The sequence below is a fragment of the Eurosta solidaginis genome, chromosome 5, assembly GCF_040869045.1.
Source record: "Eurosta solidaginis isolate ZX-2024a chromosome 5, ASM4086904v1, whole genome shotgun sequence".
Taxonomy (NCBI): Eukaryota; Metazoa; Arthropoda; class Insecta; order Diptera; family Tephritidae; genus Eurosta; species Eurosta solidaginis.
The window spans coordinates 197,074,334-197,097,285 of NC_090323.1; the positions used below are offsets into that span (position 1 = coordinate 197,074,334).

Below are 22,952 nucleotides of genomic sequence, written 5' to 3' on the forward strand. Positions count from 1 at the left end.
TGTGAAATTTGGTAGGGGCATAGATTCTATGGCAATTACTGTTTTCTGTGAAAATGGGCGAGATCGGTTGAAGCCACGCCCCCGTCTGTCCTTCCGCTCGGCCCTTAACACGATCACTTGAGCAAAAATCGACATATCTTTACTGAACTTAGTTCACGTACTTATCTGAACTCACTTTATGTTGGTATAAAAAATGAACGAAATCCGACTATGAAAATTATGAAAAATAAAAAAAAAAATTCTATAATTCTATACCAAATATGAAAAAAGAGATGAAACATGGTAATTGGATTAGTTTATTGACGCAAAAAATAACTTTAGAAAAAACTGTGCAAAATGGGTGTGAGACCTACCATATTAAGTAGAAGAAAATGAGAAAGTTCTGCAGGGCGAAATCAAAAGCTCTTGGAATCTTGGGCGTCCACCTATAGAACTAAGGCCCACGCCCTTTTAAAAAACTCATTAACACCTTTCATTTGATACCCATATCGTACAAACACATTCTAGAGTCACCCCTGGTCCACCTTTATGTCGATATCTCGAAATGGCGTCCACCTATAGAACTAAGGCCCACTCCCTTTAAAAGTACCGTTAACACCTTTCATTTGAAACCCATTTCATACAAACACATTCCAGGGTTACCCTAGGTTCATTTTGCTAAATGGTGATTTTCCCTTATTTTGTCTCCAAAGCTCTCAGCTGAGTATGTAATGTTCGGTTACACCCGAATTTAGCCTTTCTTACTTGTTTTATATCTAAGTTGCCGTGGTCTTTAACCGATCCCGTCCATTTTTACTAGACATATTTTCTACTATATGGAAAATATATGAACCCAATTTTGTTACAATATGTAAATTTTTCTTCGAGTTATGGCTCCCGAAACATAGAAAATTGCTTAGTAATTAAAGGGGCGGTGCCACGCCCATTTTTTAAATTTGAAGTTTTTCCTATTTATTGTTATAAATCCACTTGGGAAATGAAATACCATTGATATAAAGCTCTTTTTTGCAAAGATATAGCATATTTTATTCGCCGCGACCCCTTTTAAAATCTTTTATATAAAAGTGGGCGCCGTCCTTAACCGATTTCGTTAATTTTTCTTCTAATAGTAATGGCGAATTTTGTTACGATAGGTTTTACGATTTTAGATTTATGATTAGTTATTTTTGGAAAATAGATTTTATTACAAGTGGGCGGTGCCACGCCCATTAAAATTTTTTTTTTTCAAATTTTAATCCAGAGTCAATATTAGCCCACATGTCAAATTTCAACATTCTAGGTGTATTATTTACTAAATAATCAGGTTTTTTGTGTTTTCCAAATTGTTATACAGTGAAATGCCTTATAACCGGACACCCACCGTCGCAGTGTTTTGTCCGGCTATGGGAGATGTCCGCTTATAAGGCACGAAGTCACAAAATATATACCACACATATAGATTGTATTGCACATATTTTATTTAAGAAATTTTTGGAAGTATATAATATTTGCATACTTTAGTATTACATATAAATACGTATACATATATCGATTAAGTACATTATGCAAGTCTTTACATTTCAATTCTAGTTTGATTGAAAAAATTGGGTAATGCTTGATTGCTTAAACATTGATAGCTTTAATTTTCAAAGTGACTCTCGACATTTTTAATTTGCTAAAAAGCTGCACAGTCTCTTTTTGCAAATTGTTTCAAGCGCGCAACCAGTTTTAAAGCCTCATCATATAATGTTATAGGCTCACTTATTTCTTCTGAAAATTCATCGCGTTATCTAAAAACAAGATAGTTTTTCGATTCTGGGCTTTCATTCTTCGATTGCACTGCTGCAGCCATTCACTCATTACTTCTCGAGTCAGCCATGCTTTTTATTTTTTATTAGACTTCCAATCCACTGGCAGTTTTGCGATTGGAACATGTTTAAAAGATCGAGGACGGGCTGCTTTACCTATAACCAAAAGAAGCCCTTATCTCCAGCCATGTTAGCACAGAACAAAATTGTGAGTCTTTCCTTTGATAACTTACCACCCATGCACTTTTCGGATTTAAGTGCGAGGGTTTTGTCAGGTAAGTCACGAAAGAAAAGTCCACTTCCGTCTGCGTTTTAAATGTCTTGAGGCTTGTAACCGGTCAACAGAGATGACAGTTTTGTCCTAAACTGTTCGACACCATCCTGGTTTACATCTGCAACTTCACCAGATACGCATTTGAAAGCAACATTATTATTATCACTATACTTTACCTTTTTGCAACTCCACGTATTGATAATTTATCTTTTTCGAAAACATTAATAAATTCCATTTTTTCTTCAATAGAAAGTAATTTCTTTTTCGGCGCCATATTATTACGAACTTTGAAAGCAACCATTCGCATTCAACTGACTTAAAAACTGTATGGAAAACTATCCTTAATTTGAAATACACGGGTTGAATGTGTGCATACATGTTAAAAGGGGAATCACCTATTTCATTTTTATAATGAACAACAAAGCTTGCTTGTGATATTTTTGAATTTTGCCCGTTTATGAGAAATTTTTTTATGAAAATGGTTTGAAATAATTTGTCCGCGTCCAGTTATTAGAGTGTTCGTTTATTAGGATGATATTTGCGTGAAACAATTAAGGAAAGCTAAGTTCGGGTGTAACAGAACATTACATACTCAGCTGAGAGCTTTGGAGACAAAATAAGGGAAAACCAACATTTAGCAAAATGAACCTAGGGTACCCCTGGAATGTGTTTGTATGACAGGTGTATCAAATGAAAGGTGTTAATGATTATTTAAAACGTAGTGGGCCTTAGTTCTATAGGTGGAGGCCTTTTCGAGATATCGCAATAAGGGTGGACCAGGGGTGACTCTAGAATGTGTTTGTACGATATGGGTATCAAATTAAAAGTATTAATGAGGGTTTTAAAAGGGAGTGGTGGTAGTTGTATATGTGAAGGCGTTTTCGAGATATCGACCAAAATGTGGACCAGGGTGACCCAGAACATCTTCTGTCGGGTACCGATAATTTATTTATATATGTCATACCACGAACACTATTCCTGCCAAGATTCCAAGGTCTTTTGATCTCGCCCGGCAGAACTTTTTCATTTTCTTCTACTTAATATGGAAGGTGTCACACCCATTTTACAAAGTTTTTTCTAAAGTTATATTTTGCGTCAAAAAACAAAAACCAATCACCATGTTTCATCCCTTTTTTCGTATTTGGTATAGAATTATGGCATTTTTTCTCATTTTTCGATATCGAAAAAGTGGGCGTGGTCATAGTCGGATTTCGCTCATTTTTGATACCAAGATAAAGTGACTTCAGATAAGTATGTGAACTAAGTTTAGTTAAGATATGTCGTATTTTGCGTAAGTTATCGTATTACCGGCCGGGCGGAAGGACAGACGGTCGACTGTGTATACAAACTGGGCGTGGTTTCAACCGATTTCGCCCATTTTCACAGAAAACAGTTATTGTCATAGAATCTATGTCCCTACCATTTCACAAGGATTGGTGAATTTTTGTTCGACTTATGGCATTAAAAGTATTCTAGACGAATTAAATGAAAAAGGGCGGAGTTACGCCCATTTTGACATTTTTTTTATCTTTGTACTTTGTTGCACCATATCATTACTGGAGTCAAATAATGACATAATTTACTTTTATAATGTAAAGATATTAAATTTTTTTTTTAAATTTGATTTAAAAAAAATAATTTTTTTAAAAGTGGGCGTGTTCGTCGTCCGATTTCGCAAATTTTTATTTAGCACACATATAGTAATAGGGGTAACGTGACTACAAAATTTCATCATGATATCTTAAACGACTGCCAAATTACAGCTTGCAAAACTTTTAAAGTACCATCTTTTAAAAGTGTGCGGTGTCACGCCCTTTGTCCAAAATTTTTCTAATTTTCTATTTTGCGTCATAAGGTCAACGCACCTACTAAGTTTCATCGCTTTGTCCGCCTTTGGTAATGAATTATCGCACTTTTTCGGTTTTTCGAAATTTTCGATATAGAAAAAGTGGGCGTGGTTTTAGTCCGATTTCGTTCATTTTAAAGAGCAATCTGAGGTGAGCGCCCAGGAACTTACATTCCAAATTTCATCAAGATACCTCAAAATTTACTCAAGTTATCGTGTTTACAGACGGACGGACATACGGACGAACGGACATGGCTAAATGAATTTCTTTTTTCACCCAGTTCATTTTGATATATAGAAGTCTATATATATCTCCATTAGTTTATGCCGTTACGGATTACCGTTATGCGAACAAAGCTAATACACTCTGTGAGCTCTGCTCAGCTGAGTATAAAAATGAATGAAAAACCTGTGTGCCCAAAATTTGTCCGATTATTGGAGCTGTCCGGTTATAAGGGCTGTCCGTAATGGGGAATTCCACTGTATATATAAAAGATGGGCGTGGTTATCATCCGATTTCGCTCATTTTCAATACCAATCTGGGTCAAGATAAGCTCGTGTACCAAATTTGGGAAGATACCTCAATATTTACTCAAGTTATCGGGTTAACGGACGGACGGACAGACGGACATGGCTCAATCAATTTTTTTTCGATACTGATGATTTTGATATATGGAAGTCTATATCTATCTCGATTACTTTATACCTGTACAACCAACCGTTATCCAATCAAAGTTAATATACTCTGTGTGCAAAGCATGCTGAGTATAAAAGGTATCAAAATTGATGGCTCTACGAAGAACTCATTGGTTGCGGAAATTGACGCCTACAACGATTACCGTTAAAATGAGTATTCGAAATCAAACCAGAGATTTATAGAACGCTCCCTGTTGTAAGCTATCTTATCTTCTCTGTTTTTATTTAAGTTCACTTTAACAAATTTAATTTTACGTAGCTTTTACCGGGCTTAATTGTTTACTTATATAAATGTATAAATACTGCTACATATTGATTTTTTCACATTCATTACTCACTTCACATGTTTACTTGTGGTGCTTTCAGGTAGCCGGCAGCATCGTCACCTACGAATTGGTTTTACTGCAATTCAATAAAGAGGATAAAGTAAGCGATTGTGTCTGAAACTGAAGTGAAGTACATATTTATATGGGTGCATAAGTACATATGTGTAAGGATACGCACCAAAGGATTTGGTTTGCGATTATGTGTGTATTTGCTTTTACCAAGTATATGAAGTGTACGAATTAAATAAAAAATATTTGTAATATAAAATATTAGTTTTCAATGGGGGAATGTGAAACTCGAATTAGTATTTCCAGATACCTCGGTGCAGGGGAACCTCTCCATCCACTTGTCTTTGCTTAACTGCATACAAACACTCCTATGCATGTACATTATGGTGGTCCGTATATGGGTAAACAATTTCTTATTTTGATTTTTTGCAAGGGCATCATCCCAAATGTTTCTCTATCATGAGAACTATTACAATATTTTTCTAAATTTTTTTGAAAAATATTTAGCGGTCCCTAACGAGGATTGAATTTTGTATGGCGCATGGTGCTTTTAAGGTACTATTTACTATTTTACCTTTTTTATGTAGTAATTTATAAGGTTACAAATTACAACAGGCCTAAGCTGAGTCAGCAGGATAAACCTTGCATAAAATATCTAGGAATCATCCTAGACAGTAAGTTGTCGTGGAAGCTCGACGTGGAGTAGAGAGTGAAGAAGGCGTCGACGGCACTTTGTGCAGGTAATAGAATGCTGGGGCATACGTGGTGTTTATCGCCCTCCCGCTTTCTCATTGGGAATTAACAGCGATTATAAACCATACTACGAAGCCCTTGTTCGGTGCAGTCACACAAAAATAACATACCTGAAAAAATTAGAGGGGGTATGCAGGCAATCAATGCTTAGCATTACGGGAGACCTGAAAACAACCCCAATGACTGTACTGTATGCCATTCTGCACATTCCACCTGTAGACCTGGCAGCAAAGAACGTAGTGTTAACAACTGCAATGAGGCTCAGTGCCTCGGAGCAGCTTCAGAGTAGACCATACGGCCATAAATGTATAGCGTCACCAATTACAGGACGAACAGACTACCTGATTTCCTATCTGCGCTTCAAAGGAGCTCTTAAAGTCACAATAGAGGTGGAGGGTCGCGCGAGGCTGCTAAAATGGCGGATAGTTCGAAAGCAGTGGAAGGAGTAGGGTCTGCGACATATTGTGCTGATCTGGAAATAAACAGATCCTGCAAGCTGCTAGATCACTGTAGCGTTTTTCAGGCGAAAGTTTTAGTCGTAACTAAAACAATAGAAACACCGGAAGAAAATAGCTTAAACTGCAACCATCTCAACTTTTATATTGACAGCCAAGCAGCAATTAAGGCAAAAGTCTTGCATTGCACAGCTTCTTAAAGTGTGTTAAAGTGTAAGCAATCCCTGAAAAGAATCGGGACAGGCAAGAGTTTCCTTATGATATTCCAAGTGGGAGGGGTGTGGGTCTAAGCGCGCGGCTGTAAAATGTTGCAGATTAAGTGTAGGTCTTACAACCTTAGATTAATAAAGTTGCTGCTATCATTAAAGAGAGAGGACTGTTGAATCATGGCGGGAATTCTGACTGGACACTGCCTTTTGGCGTCATAAGGCTTCAAACTAAGCTCGGTTAGTGATAGCAGATGTAGGAAGTGTGGGTTTGAGAAAGACTCTCCAGCTATAAGAAGTGATACATCTGTCAGATCTTAAAGCAGCAAGTCGCCTAGGTCCTAGATAGCTGCTAGTATTTGACAAGAGAACGGCGTTATTTTATAATATAGCTCCTGGTTTTTGATTGGGTTTCTCAGTTTGGTCATTAAACAAACTTCTGGTAACACTGCGGACTTATTCAGTCTGTGTCAGGCCTATGTTGTAATTTTCACTGATTGTTTTGTTCCAAAATAGCTTCGATAATCTTATACGCAGACCTGTTGAAAAACTTTTATTTTAAATTTAATTTCCGTTTTTTCCTGTCTTATCATTATATTATTATAATGATTTTTCTTAAATATTTGACTTTTAGTAGCAACCTTTAAAAAAAATATACGCTATCAGTATTTTTGAGTAACTCATGATTTTACGTTACGTCACGTTAATTTTTTAAAAGTCGAAAAATAACGATCACCCTAATGTACATAGATGAAGATTCCACTAGTGCCCAACAAAACTCTGAATTCCCTACAGTCAACTACGTCCGGTTGAGGCGTAACTATTTGAAATGGAAATTTTAATATTTTGGAAATGGTGTAGATTTACTGTTACATAGTGTAAAAAAATGGAGTATTTTCTGCCATTCAGCCATTCATCCATGTCAATACTTTTCCACTCTGAGCAAACTTTCTAACATGCGCGGATCATATTTGCTAAGCTATTTCATTTTCAGTAATACGCGCTTTTGTTAACATTTGCTATTCTTGCTTGTAAATTGAACTACTACAAATTTGTAATTAAAAATTCAATAGCACATGGGTGCTATTGTGCGAACATAATTCCCGATAAAAATAAAATAAAATAAAAGAATGAACATTATGCTTAAATTTAATGAAATTTGCTTAATTGAATTGAGCAAAGTTTTTCGTGTTCCGTATAAAGTTTTGGCATGTTAAAGTGTGAATGTAATTGCAAAGTTAAGAAAGTTAAACGTATTGCTGGAAATTTCCTTTTTTGCCTGCCTTCAATATAATGAATTAATACGTATGCAGCGAATACGAAACTAGCAATTTTTATTAAATTTCGTCAGCTATGTAAACTTTTCTTTTTTTATTTTCGAAAATTAAAAAAAAACTTCCAAGAATTTTGTTACTGGAATCATAGAAATCAATCTTATACACGATGTTGAAAAAAATTCGAAATTTGAAAAAATTCGAAAGTTCGAAAAAAGTTTCGAACTTGATGTTTGGAGTTAGACAGAAGATTTTTCTTTTTTTTGTGTTCGAAAATTAAAAAGAAAAATTTCCAAGAATTTTGTAACTGGAATTATACAAATCAATCTGCAACACCATTTTGAAAAAAATTCGAAAAAATTCGAAATTTCGAAAAAAATTTCGAACTTGATATTTTGAGTTTTCATATTTTTTTTTGGTTACGCAGTTTTGTAGCCCGGATCGATTTTAGTGATGTATAAGTTACGTGCCTTTATAAAGTTACATTCGCTTTTGACAATTTTTTTCCGGGGTGGGTGGTTTTTTTTATATTTTCTTTCACTGAAGAGTATTTGAAACACCCTTTGGAAAATTGAGTACACCAAAGAAAAAAGAAAACTCTTAATAAAGGTTAAATTTTTTCGTAAAGTTTCCTCAAATTTTCAAATTTTTCAGAAAACGTTTTTGAGATTGGTTTGCATAGTTTAAGCTACAAATGTCATACACGTTTTGTCCAAAAAATTTTGAAAATAATAAAAAGAATAGAATTAGCGAAATAAAAAAAAAATCCACTGCTATTTTTCTATTCCGTACTGTACATGTGAGTTATCTAAAGTAAAAAAAAAACAAGTAAAGGTGTCTAAGTTCGGTTGTAACCGAACATTATATACTCAGCGTGAGCTTCAATTGTGCATTTCATTTAAATTACTTTTCTACATAACACGTGGTACGGCCCGTTTAAAAAAAAAATTGTCTCCCCATTTCCTCTTACAATAAAACTTGATAAGTGAAATATCATTGATTCAAAACCATTTTTTGCTAAGTTATATCTTATTATTCTAGTCTACGACCCTTTCAAATTTGTTTTATATCTAAGTTGCCGTGGTCTTTAACCGATCCCGTCCATTTTTACTAGAAATAGGGAAAATATGTGCACCCAATTTTGTTACAATATGTAAATTTTTCTTCGAGTTATGGCTCCCGAAATATAGAAAATTGCTTAGTCATAAAAGGGGCGGCGCCACACCCGTTTTAAAAAATTTTAGTGTTTTCGAATTTAATGTTATAATTCATTTTAGAAAGTAAAATTCTATTGATACAAAGCTCTTTTTCGTTAAGATATAGCTTATTGTTTTCATCTACAACCCTTTTGAAAATCTTTTATATAAAAGTGGGCGTGGTCTTTAACCGATCTCATCCATTTTTTCTAGAAATATTTACTGCTATAGGGAAAATTTGTGTATCCAATTTTGTTACGATACGTTAATTTTTCTTCGAGTTATGCCACCCGAAATATAGAAAATTCCGTAGTCATAAAAGGGGCGGTGCCACATTTTTCTTCTAAGCATTCCTTATAGTAAAGGTAGCCTCTCTGCCGAATTTTGTTACGATAGGTTTAACGATTTTTGATTAATAATACTTGTAAAATTAATTTTATCACAAGTGGGCGGTGCCACGCCCATTTAAAATATTTTTTTTTTCAAATTTTTATCCAGAGTCTCCCCACTCAGCATTTAGGTGATTCAATTTTGAATTTCCCTACATATCAATACAATTTGATTACTCTTTCTGACTAAATAATGAGTTATGGTACAATTGAACAAAAGAAATAATCAAATATGAATACTTTTGATGATGAAAAACGAAAAAGCATTTTTCGATCACTTTTTGGAATCATTTTTGGTGTCCTTTAATGACTAAATTTTAATGTTTCATAAAAACAAACAAAAAGAATAATCAAATATGCTTACCTTTAATGATCAAAAACGGAATATAGTTTTTCAATCACATTTTGGAATCATATTTGAATCAAATGTGTTTACCTTAGGTGATCAAAAATTTATAATCATTTTTCAGTCAGCTTTCTGAATCTTTTATGAATATATTTGTTGACTGAATAATGAATTTTATACTTGTTGAAATTTTACTTTTCATTAAAAATTTTATTTTTTTCACATACACATATTTTTTCAATTATGAAGCTAAGAAAAAATAAACAAAATTTTTATTATTAATGCAAAAGATATTCTTCAAGACAAAAATAATGTAATGCTGCTCGTGAACGAAGATTTCCCCAACCATTTCTCCCCTTCAGCTTCCCAGAAATTACATAATGATTGGTCAATACATAGGTTGTGAGCTATTTGAACCCCAGGTAAGTGAAACTATCTTGACATACCTGGATTCGGCTTCAACATCCCGTATCGTGTCCGTATTTTAAGATGCAGACGATAACGCGGATGTTGGATGTAGTCGCAGGTGTATATCGGTCAAGTTTGTTTGCGAGTTAGCTGTGGTTCGAATAGCTCACTTTCGCATGCTTTCTTCTCCTGATGAAATAAGATTATTCTGTAGTATCCTATTTTGAATGATTTATGAAGATTAAATGCATTATAATGGCATTCAAAAATGATTCAAAAATCTCAACCAAAACGATTGAAATATATTCACGAATATGATCAGAAAATGACTGTAAAACGCAGTCAAATATTACTCTAAACCTATTAAAGCTCAATTCTACAATGATATCAAATATGAATAGAAAGCGTTTCGAAATAGGAATCATAAATTATTATTCAAGAATAATCACATTTATGGTACATTTTTCTCCCGATGATACGTTAATTTTCGAACAGAAAATGCTTTCAAATTTGAACGTTTTTAATCATCTTGGGGTATGATATTTAAATATTTTTTGATCACAATTTTCAAAAAATGATGGGCTGGGTCAATATCAGTCCACGTGTCAAATTTCAACATACTAGGTGTATTATTTACTAAATAATCACGTTTTTTGTGTTTTCCAAATTTTTATATATATAAAAAGTAGGCGTGGTTATCATCTTATTTGTGAAGCTGGCAACGAGTAGGACGTGTTTGTGTTGTGCTCTTAAGTTTTTTGGTTCTTTTTCGAAAAAAGTGTGGAAATAAATTGTCAAATTCATTTTAATAATAAAAAATATAATTTTCTAAATTGATTTTGTTACGTTCGAATCTGTTTCGCGCATTTTTTCGAGAGATTGCAGCAGAAAGTAAAAATGTCAGACAGCAACATGAATGCAACAATAATAACATGCGACGAATGTGAAAATCCATTACCAGCCAACGGCGAGTACGCTACGTGTGCGCAATGCAAGAACGTTTACCATTTCTCTCGACGTGCACTACAATATCGGATACGACCTTTATTAATATGAATGCGGAACGGCGAAGAAACTGGAGATGCCATAAATGTAGGCAAAGGGCAAAATCAGCATCAACCCAACAAGCAGAAGATATATGTATCTAAACCAATATCTGTCAGGCCTAAATCGTCATCAAATTCGACAGCCGAACAAGCTTCAGTGGGAGCGAGCAAAAAACGCAAAGCGAATGGCAATGAAGGTTTCGATTCCAGCAGGAATCAATCAGATATTTCTGAGATAAAGCGCCTGATTGAAGATATGGCCTCAAACTTTTCACAATTGCGAAATGAGCTGAAAAATTCTAACACCATGTTTGAAGCAAAAATCTCCGATTTGGCAAGACAAATCAACGACCTGAGTGAGAAGTGTAACGAGAAAGATATTCGTATATTAGCATTAGAACGTAAGCTAAATAAACGGAGCAACAAATGCTGGAGAAAAACGTCGTTGTGAGGAACATAAAAAGAAAAGAAAATGAGAACCTGCGACCAATTGTGGATAGCATTGCAAACTTTGCTGGTGTTGGTTTGAGTGAGAATGATGTAGATGACGTGTATCACGTGAAGAGAAATGCTGGAAACATTGTCATAAAGTTGTCCTCTGTCCGCAAATAGAAGGAGATGCAAAAAAATTTGCGAGGTGTGAAAATCTTTGCTAGCAAATTGACGATGTTGAACACAATAAAGGCGTAGGTATTGACAAGAGGGTCTACATCAATGACGATTTAACAAAATCAAATCGCCGTCTATTATGGGCCGCTAGAAATAAAGCAAAGGCGACGAGCTGGAAATTTGTGTGGGTAAAAGGGGGTCGTATCTTAGCCAAAAAAGATGGGAATAACGAAATTTTATTTTATTTATATGTTAAATCAGATACTGATATAGAGTCCATTAAATAGAGTAATAAAATACCTAATCACTCTCCTAATTAGCACTAAAATTTTAATTTGGCGCTATTCCACAACTAACACATTTTTCACTTTTTTCACTTTATTAACTTTTTTTTATCATAATATTAAATTTTATTTTTTATCTTGCAATGAAGGAAATTACAACAAACATATTTAATTCATTTGAAGAAATTGATACAATAAACTTTAGTAAATATGAGTGTAAACGCGTTTGTCTAAACCAGAGCCGGTCAAAAGTTGCACATTGTGCAATTTGAGTTCGTATTTTCACACAGACACTAACGATGTGCGATCACGATCGTTTGCTTTCGCTTGTCACTCATAAAATCAACAGTGAATGCAAAAGGAAAAGTCCATGCTACTTTTTGGGCACATAATTAAAACAATATACTGCAAGGTTAAAGTGACTTTTAATACGTTTTAGTTAGTATTATTAAGTTCCTTTGAACATACATATTAATATTGACAATTTAAATATTAATAATTAATAATAATTAATTAATTATTAATAAATATTGACAATTATGACCTTTTTGTACGTTCTACTTAGTTCTATTAATTTTTATAAATTTTTTTTTATTGAAGAACTTTATGTTTTGAAAATATATATTTCTATCTTTACATTTACTTTATTTTACAGTTATTTCTTGATGAAAAAGTGATTTTTTAAGTAAATTTTGCATTGAAGAAACACCATAACTTCTTTTATAAAAAAGTTTTATATGGCTAGCTCGACCTCCGCGTTCTTAGTTATATGAATATAAGTAAGTATTGTTAGGATTAGCTTGAAATCAAATAACCAGAGTCCTTTTTAATTTCGAACTTCACACTCCACATTTTCTTTTAGCACACTGTGGGGAGTTGTCACTAAATTTTTACACACACTTATGCAATTGGTTTAGTATTTGTGTGGCCGGCTCTGGTCTAAACATACGATCTATGAGAAAGAACTTCAACGCGTTTAGAATAGAAATCGACAAGCTTATCAGCAGCATAGACATATTGGTACTAGTTGAAACAAATACAAATGATGATGAGCAAAGTCTTTTTCAAATATATGGGTTCAATGCTGAGTTTTTGAACAGAAAAGAGAGATACGGGGGAGAAATAGTGGTATATGTGAGAGAAAACTTATGTTATCAAAGAATTTTATACGAAACACACTCTTTCGAGTCTATAGAAATCAAAATTTCCAATAACAACTCCACTAGATACACACTGCATGCTATATATAGGCCTCCAAAAAACAATATACGTATGTTTGTTAATGAGCTTGATGATATTTTGAAGAAAGGTCACAAAGAAGATTGTACAATAGTAATTGGTGACATAAATATAAATATATTAGATGCCGACAACAACAATACAAACGTCTATCTTAACATGCTCTCATCTTATGGTATGCAAAAGGTGATAAATAAATGCACGCGAGTTGATGTATACAGAGACTCTCATACATGTATCGATCACATATTTGTTAGAAGTGGGGTCGTTGATATCATGGCAGGAGTTATACAAACAAATATTACGGACCATTACTCTCTTTTATGTGGTATAAACTACACTGATAGGAATGAGCATAGGAGAACAAAAACAGTTTACACGAATGCCATAAACAACAATAAATTTTACGAAGAGATGTCGATGGTAAACTGGGATGATATTCTAAGGTTAACTGATGTAGATCGTATTTGTGAAAAAATACAATTGAGCTTTAAATGTGAATATGAGAACTCATGCATTAAACGTAAATTAGGTACACAGAGAAAAACGAATGTATGGATGACAAATCAGCTTAAAACATTATGCAAAAGAAGGGACGAATTATATAGAAAGTGGAAAGGGAAGCCAAGGAACAAAAAGGTAGAAGTCGAATACCAAAGATTTAGAAACTATGTAAATAAAGAGATACAAAAAACTAGAAATAACTACTATCTTAGTAAATTCACTGAGTTCAGATATGACACAGGAAAAACCTGGCAGATAGTAAACGAAATTCTTGGCCGGAAATGTATTAGTCCAGATGAGCACATTTTAAAACATTTTCAAAACAAAAATATTAAAACGTTATGTGATAACTTTGCAACGACATTTAGAAAAGATGTAAAAAAAGTGATTCATGACTGCAATATTGCTACCTTAAATCTAATAAGCATACTATACCTAACTCAATATTTATAGAAGAAGCCAAAGATAAGGAGATACCAGAAATTATACAAAATCTAAATTAGAGTAAAGGTTCCGGTTCCGATGGGATTAGACCAAAATATCTGAAATTGTTAGCGCCTGTGATAGCTCCCATATTAACTAAGCTGATAAACCTCACTCAATGCTCGGTACCTAATGCACTCAAATTACCACTGGTTAGGCCTATTTATAAAGCCGGAATGAAATCTGATCTACAAAACTATCGACCAATATCTATTTTACCGGCTATTGAGAAAATTATGGAGGAAGTCATAGTAAGTAGATTAACTGAGTTCATAGTGAAGTTCAAACTGATTGATCCCAGAAAATATGGGTTTCAAAAAGATAAAAACATAAACCAACTACTGGGTAACTTTTAGAGCAAAATATATGAAAACTCGGGGAAAGGTTATCATGTTATTGCCCTTTTTATAGACTTTAGTAAAGCATTTGTTACTTTATCGCATGGGAAATGGCTCGAAGCTTTAAATAATTCAGGAGTTAGGGGGGACTGTTAGAAATGGTTCGCCAGTTATCTAGACGTAAGGAAGTATAGTGTAAAAATTAAAAATGAACAAAGAAATGAAAGATTATTGTCATATGGAGTACCACAGGGATCTAAACTAGGACCGCTTTTATATATAATATATGCTGATAACATGCTTAGAGCTTTAAAAATCTGTGAAGTATTTGCATACGCAGACGATACAGCCATATTAGTACCACACAGGGATGTTAATACTGCAATAGCGATAATGCAGCGAAAGCTAGTAATAAACGTATCCAAAACTAAAATAATGCACATTAGGGCTCCACATATTTCTAGAACACAATTAAATCTCGTATCCCATGATTACGACTGCTTACATTTAAATCATACTCCCTGTGATTGCAATACAAACTTAAAGATAGATAATGTTAATACATACAAATATCTCGGTGTTATCCTAGACGAAAATCTTAAGTGGGATTTTCACATATCGTATTTGCAAAAAAACTCAGATCTTCATCTTATTTCTTGAAACACCTTAGCTTCAGTACTAGTTACGAAGTTTTACTCCAAGCATATTTATCCTTATCAGAGTCATATGTAAGATACGGGATAACAGCCTGGGTACATCAGTGCACTGTAGGAAACTTCAGCAAAGCCAAAATTACAATTTTAAGATATTGGCAAGAGAAAAGAATATATACTCACAAAATATAAACTTCAATAGAGAACTAAAATTACTTGACTTCAAGTCTATCTTTAAAATAACAATTTTGAATGAATTCTATGACGAAGACAAGCTTAAAGTTTCAATTGCTCTCAATTATGGCACTAGGAGACGTTTACAGAATCGGCTAGTAGTACCAAAGTTTTCAAATAACTATAGTAAAAACTCACTACCAGTATTGGTTCCATCCCTTCTTGATGAACTGCCAATTGAATTTACTAGTCTACCTAACTCGGTCAAAAGAAAAAATCTCATAAAAACTCATATTAAAAGTTTACTGTAACAAGTTCCCCAACTAGTAATATTTATATTTAAAAATTCTAAATTTATGTCTCTTCGCTTTTAAAATAAATTTGTACGCGCATAATATTTAAGATCACAATACCGTCTTACCTATGTATGAAATAATGTCAGTATAAGAAAATATGTTCGTTAAATATGTATTTTATAAACCTGCAGACAAGCATAAAAGCTTCGCGGGTTATATCATAGTATTTGTAAAATTGTAAAACAATTTGAAATAAATCAATCAATCAATCCGACTTCGTTCATTTTCAATACCAATCTTTTCTTGGTTCAGATAAGTCCGTGTACCAAATTTGGTGAAGATATCTCAATATTTACTCAATTTATCGTGTTAACGGATGGACGGACGGACATTGATATGATGATTTTGATATATGGAAGTCTATATCTATCTCCATTCCTTTATACCTGTACAAACAACCGTTATCCAATCAAAGTTAATATACCGTGTATACAAGTGGGTATAAAAACCTAAAGCTTTCAATTTATAAGTTGGTCAAATAAATTTGGATACTAATTTTCAAAGTTTTTAAATTGGTTTGGTTTCATTTTCAAAGGAGTTTCAGTTTCATTCAGGTTTCGCTGCTGTTCTTCAAAACGAGTTCCGTTTTATTCCTGTTTGAATTTTGCAAAGAATTGCGATTTTCTTTTCAGTCTTTTTCGGTTCATTTCCAAACACGGTTTTGTTAAACAATTCTATTCGGTTTCGTCTTCATTATAAACAATAGATTCGCTTAAATTCTTTTAGTCTTATTTTTCCGAATTTCGCAGTTTTCTTCCGATTTCGGTTTAAAAACGATTTGGCATCTAGTTGTTTTCTTAAATTTTTTTTATTTCTTTTTTAATACATTTTCAAAATTATTCCGCTCCAGTTCTAATTCTATTTCGTTCAGTTCTCGCTATGGTTTTTTTTTAAGTATCTAAATTTCATTTCGATCGCGGTTTCGTTTTTCATAACTCCCGGTTCAGAAAATTATTTCGATTCCGCTTTAATAATTGAAAATTATGATGATTTTGATTCGGTTTACAAAATAACTTCAGTTTCGTTTTTCAAAATTATTCCGGTCCCTTTTCTTTTTCCAAAAGTATTTTAGTTTCGTTTCTGTTCGCATGTCGTATTTCATAACAATTTCGTTTCTTCCCGCTTTTGGTTACGGTTTTCAAAACTATTTTGTTTTTTCTCTGTCTTAGTTATCGTTTCTTGAAATTATTTTGATTTAGCTTTTTCTCAGGTTTTTTTTGAAAATTGTTTCAGTTCAATTCCGCTTCCAGTTTCCTTTTCATAATTTTGTTTTGTTAACCGTTTCATTTTCATTCTGTTTCAGTTTCGTTCCAGCTACAGGTTTGTCTTTTAAAATTATATCTGTTCCTTTTCAATTTGCATTCCGCTTTTAATTTTTCCAAATTATATCGCCTAAGTTCCGGTTCCGGTTTTTTTTGCTCCAGTTCCTTTTCCGTTTTGCAAAATTAACGCAGTTTTATTTCGGTTTGCATTTCGTTTTTATAACAGTTTCGCTTCTTTCAGGTTCTAGTTTTAGTTTTGGAAATAGGTTTCTTTTTCCAAAGTTATTTCGATCTCTCTTTAATTCGTGTTTGGTTTTTAAAAACTGTTTCAGTTTCATTTCGCTTCCGCTCCTATTCTTCGGTTATATTTCGGTGTCTGTTTTGATATGCAAAATTATTTTAGTTTCGTTCCGATTCCAGTTAGATTTTTTGTAATAATTCTTTCCAAAATTCTTTCGGCTTAATTCTGGTTGCTGTGTCGTTTTTTAAATTTTTTGTTTGTTACTTTCAATCTGGCTCTGGTCTCGTTTTTCAAATTTTGTTTGACTTTGTTCCCTATAAGTCTTTCGGCTTCATTCGGATTCCTGTTCCTTATTTCCGTTTCTTTCCAAAACTGGTTTTGTTTCTCAAATTTATTTCAGTTTCATTTCGGTTTCGTTTTTCATAACTATTTCTGTCTCTTTTTTTTGTTACTTTTTCGTTTTCTATTTTTTCTTCAGTTTCGTTCCACCTTCGGTTTGATTTTTTAAAATTATTTCGGTTTTGGTTCTCATAAATATTTTGGTTTTATTTACAAAATTATTTTGTGGCATTTTTTGTTTTTTAATGAATATGTATTTCGTTTCATATTTCTGCTTTCGTCGTTCGAAATTATAATGAATTCTTTCCGATTTCAGATTTCAAAATTAATTCAATTTTGCCCCGGTTCTAATTGGATTTCTAAATTTTTTTATATGACTTTCAAAATAATTTCGGTTTCGGTTCCGCTTTTCAAAACAGTTCCATTTTTTAAAGCTACTTCGATTGCGCTTACTAAATTATTTCGTTTTTCAAAACTAAAGCTGTTTCGTATTTAAAGTCTGTTATTGTTTCGTTTTTCAAAATTATTTCAATGTCGTTTCTAAAAAATAGTTCGTTTTAATTTTTCAAAATTATTTCGGTTTTTAAATCTTTTTTTGTTTCGTTTTTGATTTCTTTTTTTTAAATTATTTCGGTTTTGGTTTTCAAAATTGCTTAAATTTTATTTTTCAAAAAGAAAAGATTCTTTCAATTATTTCGGGTTTCTAAATTATTTTGGTTTGGTTCTCAAAAATTTTTCCGTTTCCAGTTTTCGAAATTAATTCGGTTTCATTTTCTTAAGTTTGTTCGTTTTCGTATTTCAAAATAATCATGGTTTAATTTTTCAAAAATTTTTCGATTTCATTTTGAAATTCATTTACTCTTTCGTTGTCATTCATTGCCCTCTTTAAAAAATTCTACCTCGTCATGTCTTTAGCAAGTAGATATAATTTTGTGCTAAGAGCAGCTGTCCTTTACCGCAGCTCATTGTTGACGAATTGCTAAGCCAGCATTAATTGCTTGCTCGCTGATATATCTTTTGAAAGTTGAGCGTGGGAAAAATGTCATATGTTGCCTACACACGCTTCAAGTGGATATTGCATGCTAACTCCATAATAAAGCTGCACAAATCAAGGGCTACTTGCTCACTTAAGTGTATTTAGTAAATGGATTATGCACACGCATTAAATATATGTATATAGGGGCGTATAGTTAGGTTGTAGTAATTACCCTGTTGGAAATGTTAAACCACCATATGTAAGTGGACCTAGAGTTGACTTTTAGGTAAGTGATGCCCCAGCGCGTTAGGGGGCTTAGAATATACCCGCGGTAGCCATGCCTGTCGTAAGAGGCAACTAAAATACCAAATTTATTTAAGGGGTTGTGTAGCGCAACCCTCTTAAGGGGTTGCCAGCGCAATATATAGCCTCTCCAACCCAAGTGTCAAACTCACCTACCCGTGGCGAATCCTGTTTCATTAACAGCCGAAGTTCTAGCGACCCCGAACTCCTGATGGATGTAGGAGGTGGGAGGGCGGTATGGCCTAGAAAATTGCACGTGGTCATACCAAATCGTTCCCGAGATGGTCGGGCTAGTACCTTTATGGTGCTTGTTACCGGAACGTACCGGACGTTATCGCTACAACAAGAACAACAGTTAAGTGATATTTTTGTAATTCGACAGTTTATATACTAGTCAGTCAGAACCGTTTTATGCTGATAGGAGGGGGGGGGGCGGCAAGGAATAGTAGAATGATTAGGGAGTGGAAATAAAGGGATTAAGGAAATGATTTGAATAAAAGGAGAAATAAAAGAAAAAGTAATAAAGTAGTAATCTATTCGATTTAGGTTAGGTTAGGCGGTAGCTGCCCTGATAGGGGCATGCAATTAAATAACGGTGACGTAGCTATAACTACTTAGAGAATCATTGCGTGGCAACGATAAACGTCCGAATGATACCGATCTCAATCATGGATAAATCCGCTGGAGATCCAAGTGAGTCGCGACCGAAGTACTTTCGCCTAGTTCTGGCAAAAGCTGGGCAATCAAGCAGATAGTGATTTAATGATTCCACCTCATTATCATCCACATAGCTACAGGATGGGGTTCCAGTATATTCGACCTACTGCATGGATTCCCATGGGGCAGTGCCATTTCAAAACCACAATGACCATTGAGAGGTGAGCCTTACTGAATCCAATTATTTCCGCAGACCTGCTGTCATCCAATTCCGGCTGAGCTGGCTCGAGGTCCATCTACGCAGGAGAAAACCACAGATGTCCAGCGGAATCCCGAAATCCCTACTGTCATTTTCATCCAATTCAGTTGTTCCGATGCGGGCTAAGAGATCCGCTTGACAGTTCCCCGTGATATAACTATTGCCCCGGCGCTAGATAATCTTAAATATAAAATAGTTCGATGCAATCGCAAGCGAGGTCAGGCACCCTCAGACCACCCTCGATCGCGCTGTAGTTGAACTTAAGGCCTTGATAGCCGCTTGGCTATCAGAGTAGATGTTAGTTTCTCTAACCGTCGTAGCACTGGATATCATTTCATCCACCGCATCCTTAATCGCGGCAACTTCTGCCTGGAAAAAGCTGCAGTGATCAGCTAACTTAAACTTAGGGCTTAAATTTACCTCGTGACAAAAGACCGGCCCGTCAACCGAAAAATTATGATAGAAACTTATTTAAGAGCCGGTTGTATGGCTACACCAAATCTAGGCTGATTAAATGATGTAGTTGTTGAGATTTTAATGCATTAGTGGGACTTGTGTCATAATTAAATTTTTAAATTTAAAAATTTAGATTAAGTACACATTGTTAATTAAAGCAATCATATTTTTAAGTTTTTGAACTGGGCTCTAAGAGTCGTAATAAATAAATAAATATAAATAAATTATAAATAAACCTTCGACCCATTCGTGAACAAGTTAACCGGTCTCATGGTCCTCTTTCCCATTCCTCTCTCCGAGCAATGACTAGGGTGACTGTTGTATAGGGAGCAGTTATCGGGATACAATAGTCCGTCCTGTCAGGCATAAAGTCGAACATGGTAAGAAGGCTAGGGTGTCCGAAGTCAGAAAGCCCATGGCCCATATCACTAAACCTCACCAACGGCCGTGCTGCGGCCACTTTTCCCGCAATTTCTACTGGATATATGTTCAGCATTTTTTTATGAACAATTAGAACGCACGTACGAGCGCTGCCCCCGACATGATATAAAGTCGTGCTTGGCAACTTTAACGCCAAGGTGTGCAAAGAAGGTGTTTCTGGCCCTACAGTCGGAAAGTTCAGCCTACACAATGAAACTTCTCCTAACGGACTGAAGCTGATTGACTTTGCCGGTGCTCGAAACATGGTCATATCCAGCACGAGGTTCATGCATAAAAAGATACATCAAGCTACATGGCTGTCTCCTGATCGAAATACTCGCAATCAGATCGATCACGTTGTGATAGACGGACGGCATGCCTCCAGTGTTTTAGATGTGCGCACGATCCGAGGACCTAACATCGACTCGGACCATTATCTCGTTGCAGCCAAAATACGCACCCGCCTCAACGCGGCTAAAACCAAGGAGCAAAAAACACAAGGAAAGCTAGACGTCGAAAAGCTTCAATCACAACAGACTGCCAATGATTTCGCAACTCGACTCTCACACCTGATCTCTGAGAGCACAACTCATCTTGAAGGAATAGAGGAGCAGTGGGAGCATATCTCCAAAGCACTTCGCACTGCCGCCGAGGAAAAAATTGGTTACCGGCGGCCACGAAAAAACAACTGGTACGATGGAGAATGCCGCGTTGCAACCGAAAGAAAGGGTGCTGCCTACAGGGCCACGTTAAAAGCGAGCGCGACAAGCGGAGTGTGTGAACGCTATCGTGAGTTGAAAAAGGAAGCGAGACTCCTTTTCAAGAAGAAAAAAGCAGAAGCAGAAAGGCGTGAGTGCGAGGAGCTTGAGCTGCTAGCCACCAGGAATAACGCCCAAAAATTTTACCAAAAAATACGGCGACAGACGGAAAGTTTTAAGACCGGGGCAAACTCCTGTAGGAACGAAAACGGCGACCTTGTAACTGATGTCCAGAGAGTGCTTAGATTATGGAGGGAACACTTCTCTGCTCTCCTAAATGGGGGCAGCAATTCACCGCGCAGATATGAAGAACCCGATCCCGCAATCGATGATGATGGAATATATGTCCCCCCGTCTAATTATGACGAAGTTAGAATAGCAATAACCAGATAGAAAAACAACAAGGCCGTGGGCGCTGATGGATTGCCTGCGGAGCTATTCAGGTGCGGCGGCGAGGAGTTGGTAAGGCGTATGCAGCAGCTTCTTAGCAAAATATGGGCGGAAGAGTGCATGCCCGACGGTTGGAATCTAAGTGTTCTTTGCCCAGTCCACAAGAAGGGGGATACTGCAAAATGCACCAACTATCGTGGAATCAGCCTTCTTAGTATCGCATATAAGGTAATTTTAAATGTATTGTGCGAAAGATTGAAGCCCACCGTGAACCGGCTGATTGGACCTTATCAGTGCGGCTTCAGACCTGACAAATCTACCATCGACCAGATTTTCACAATGCGCCAAATCTTGGAAAAAACCCGTGAAAAAAGAATCGACATACATCACCTCTTCGTCGACTTTAATGCCGCCTTCGACAGCACGAAAAGGGCTGCCTATATGCCGCTCTGTCTGAATTTGGTTTCCTCGCAAAACTTATACGGCTGTGCAAAATGACGTTGAGCAACACCATTAGCTCAGTCAGAGTTGGGAAGGACCTCCCCGAGCCGTTCGAAAATAAACGAGGTTTCAGATAGGGTGACCCCCTATCGTACGATTTTTTTAATTTGATACTGGAGAAAATTATACTAACTGCAGAACTTAACCGCACTGGAACAATATACTATAAAAGCCTGCAATTACTAGCATATGCTGATGACATTGATATCATCGGCCTAAACACCCGCGCTGTTAGTTCTGCTTACTCCAAACTGGAAAAAGAAGCGGTAAAGATTTGTTTGATGGTGAATGAGGACAAAACGAAGTACCTGCTGCCATCGAGCAAAGAGTCAGCGCATACGTGCCTTGGCAACCACGCTACTGTTGGCAGCCATAATTTCGAAATAGTAAAAGACTTCGTTTATTTGGGAACCAGCATCAACACTAGCAACAACATCAGCACTGAAATCCAGCGAAGAATCAATCTTGCCAATAAATGCTACTTTGGACTAGGTAGTAGTGAAAAGTAAAGTCCTCTCTCGGCGAACGAAAATCATACTCTACAAGTCATTTATCGTACCCGTCCTGCTATATGGGGCAGAAGCATGGACCATCACAACAGCAGATGAAGCGGCTTTTGGAGTGTTCGAGAGAAAAGTTCTTCGAAAGATTTATGGACCTCTACGCGTTGGCGATGGCGAGTACCGAAGAAGATTTAATGATGAGCTGTACGAGCTATACGCAGACATCAACATAGTCC

General features: G+C 35.4%; 1 protein-coding gene across 16 annotated transcripts in view; it reads left to right on the forward strand.

Annotated features, from left to right (window-relative positions):
- Positions 1–5,181, forward strand: part of Gr64e (Gustatory receptor 64e) — a 176,231-nt gene extending 171,050 nt beyond the window's left edge. For all 16 annotated transcript variants that reach the window (XM_067787304.1, XM_067787306.1, XM_067787311.1 and 13 more), the window contains one exon: positions 4,970–5,181. In XM_067787304.1, coding sequence (XP_067643405.1) covers positions 4,970–5,047 — 78 coding nt within the window. In that variant the 3' untranslated portion in view covers positions 5,048–5,181. The remainder of the gene's footprint in view (positions 1–4,969) is intronic.
- Positions 5,182–22,952: the final 17,771 nt, after the last annotated feature.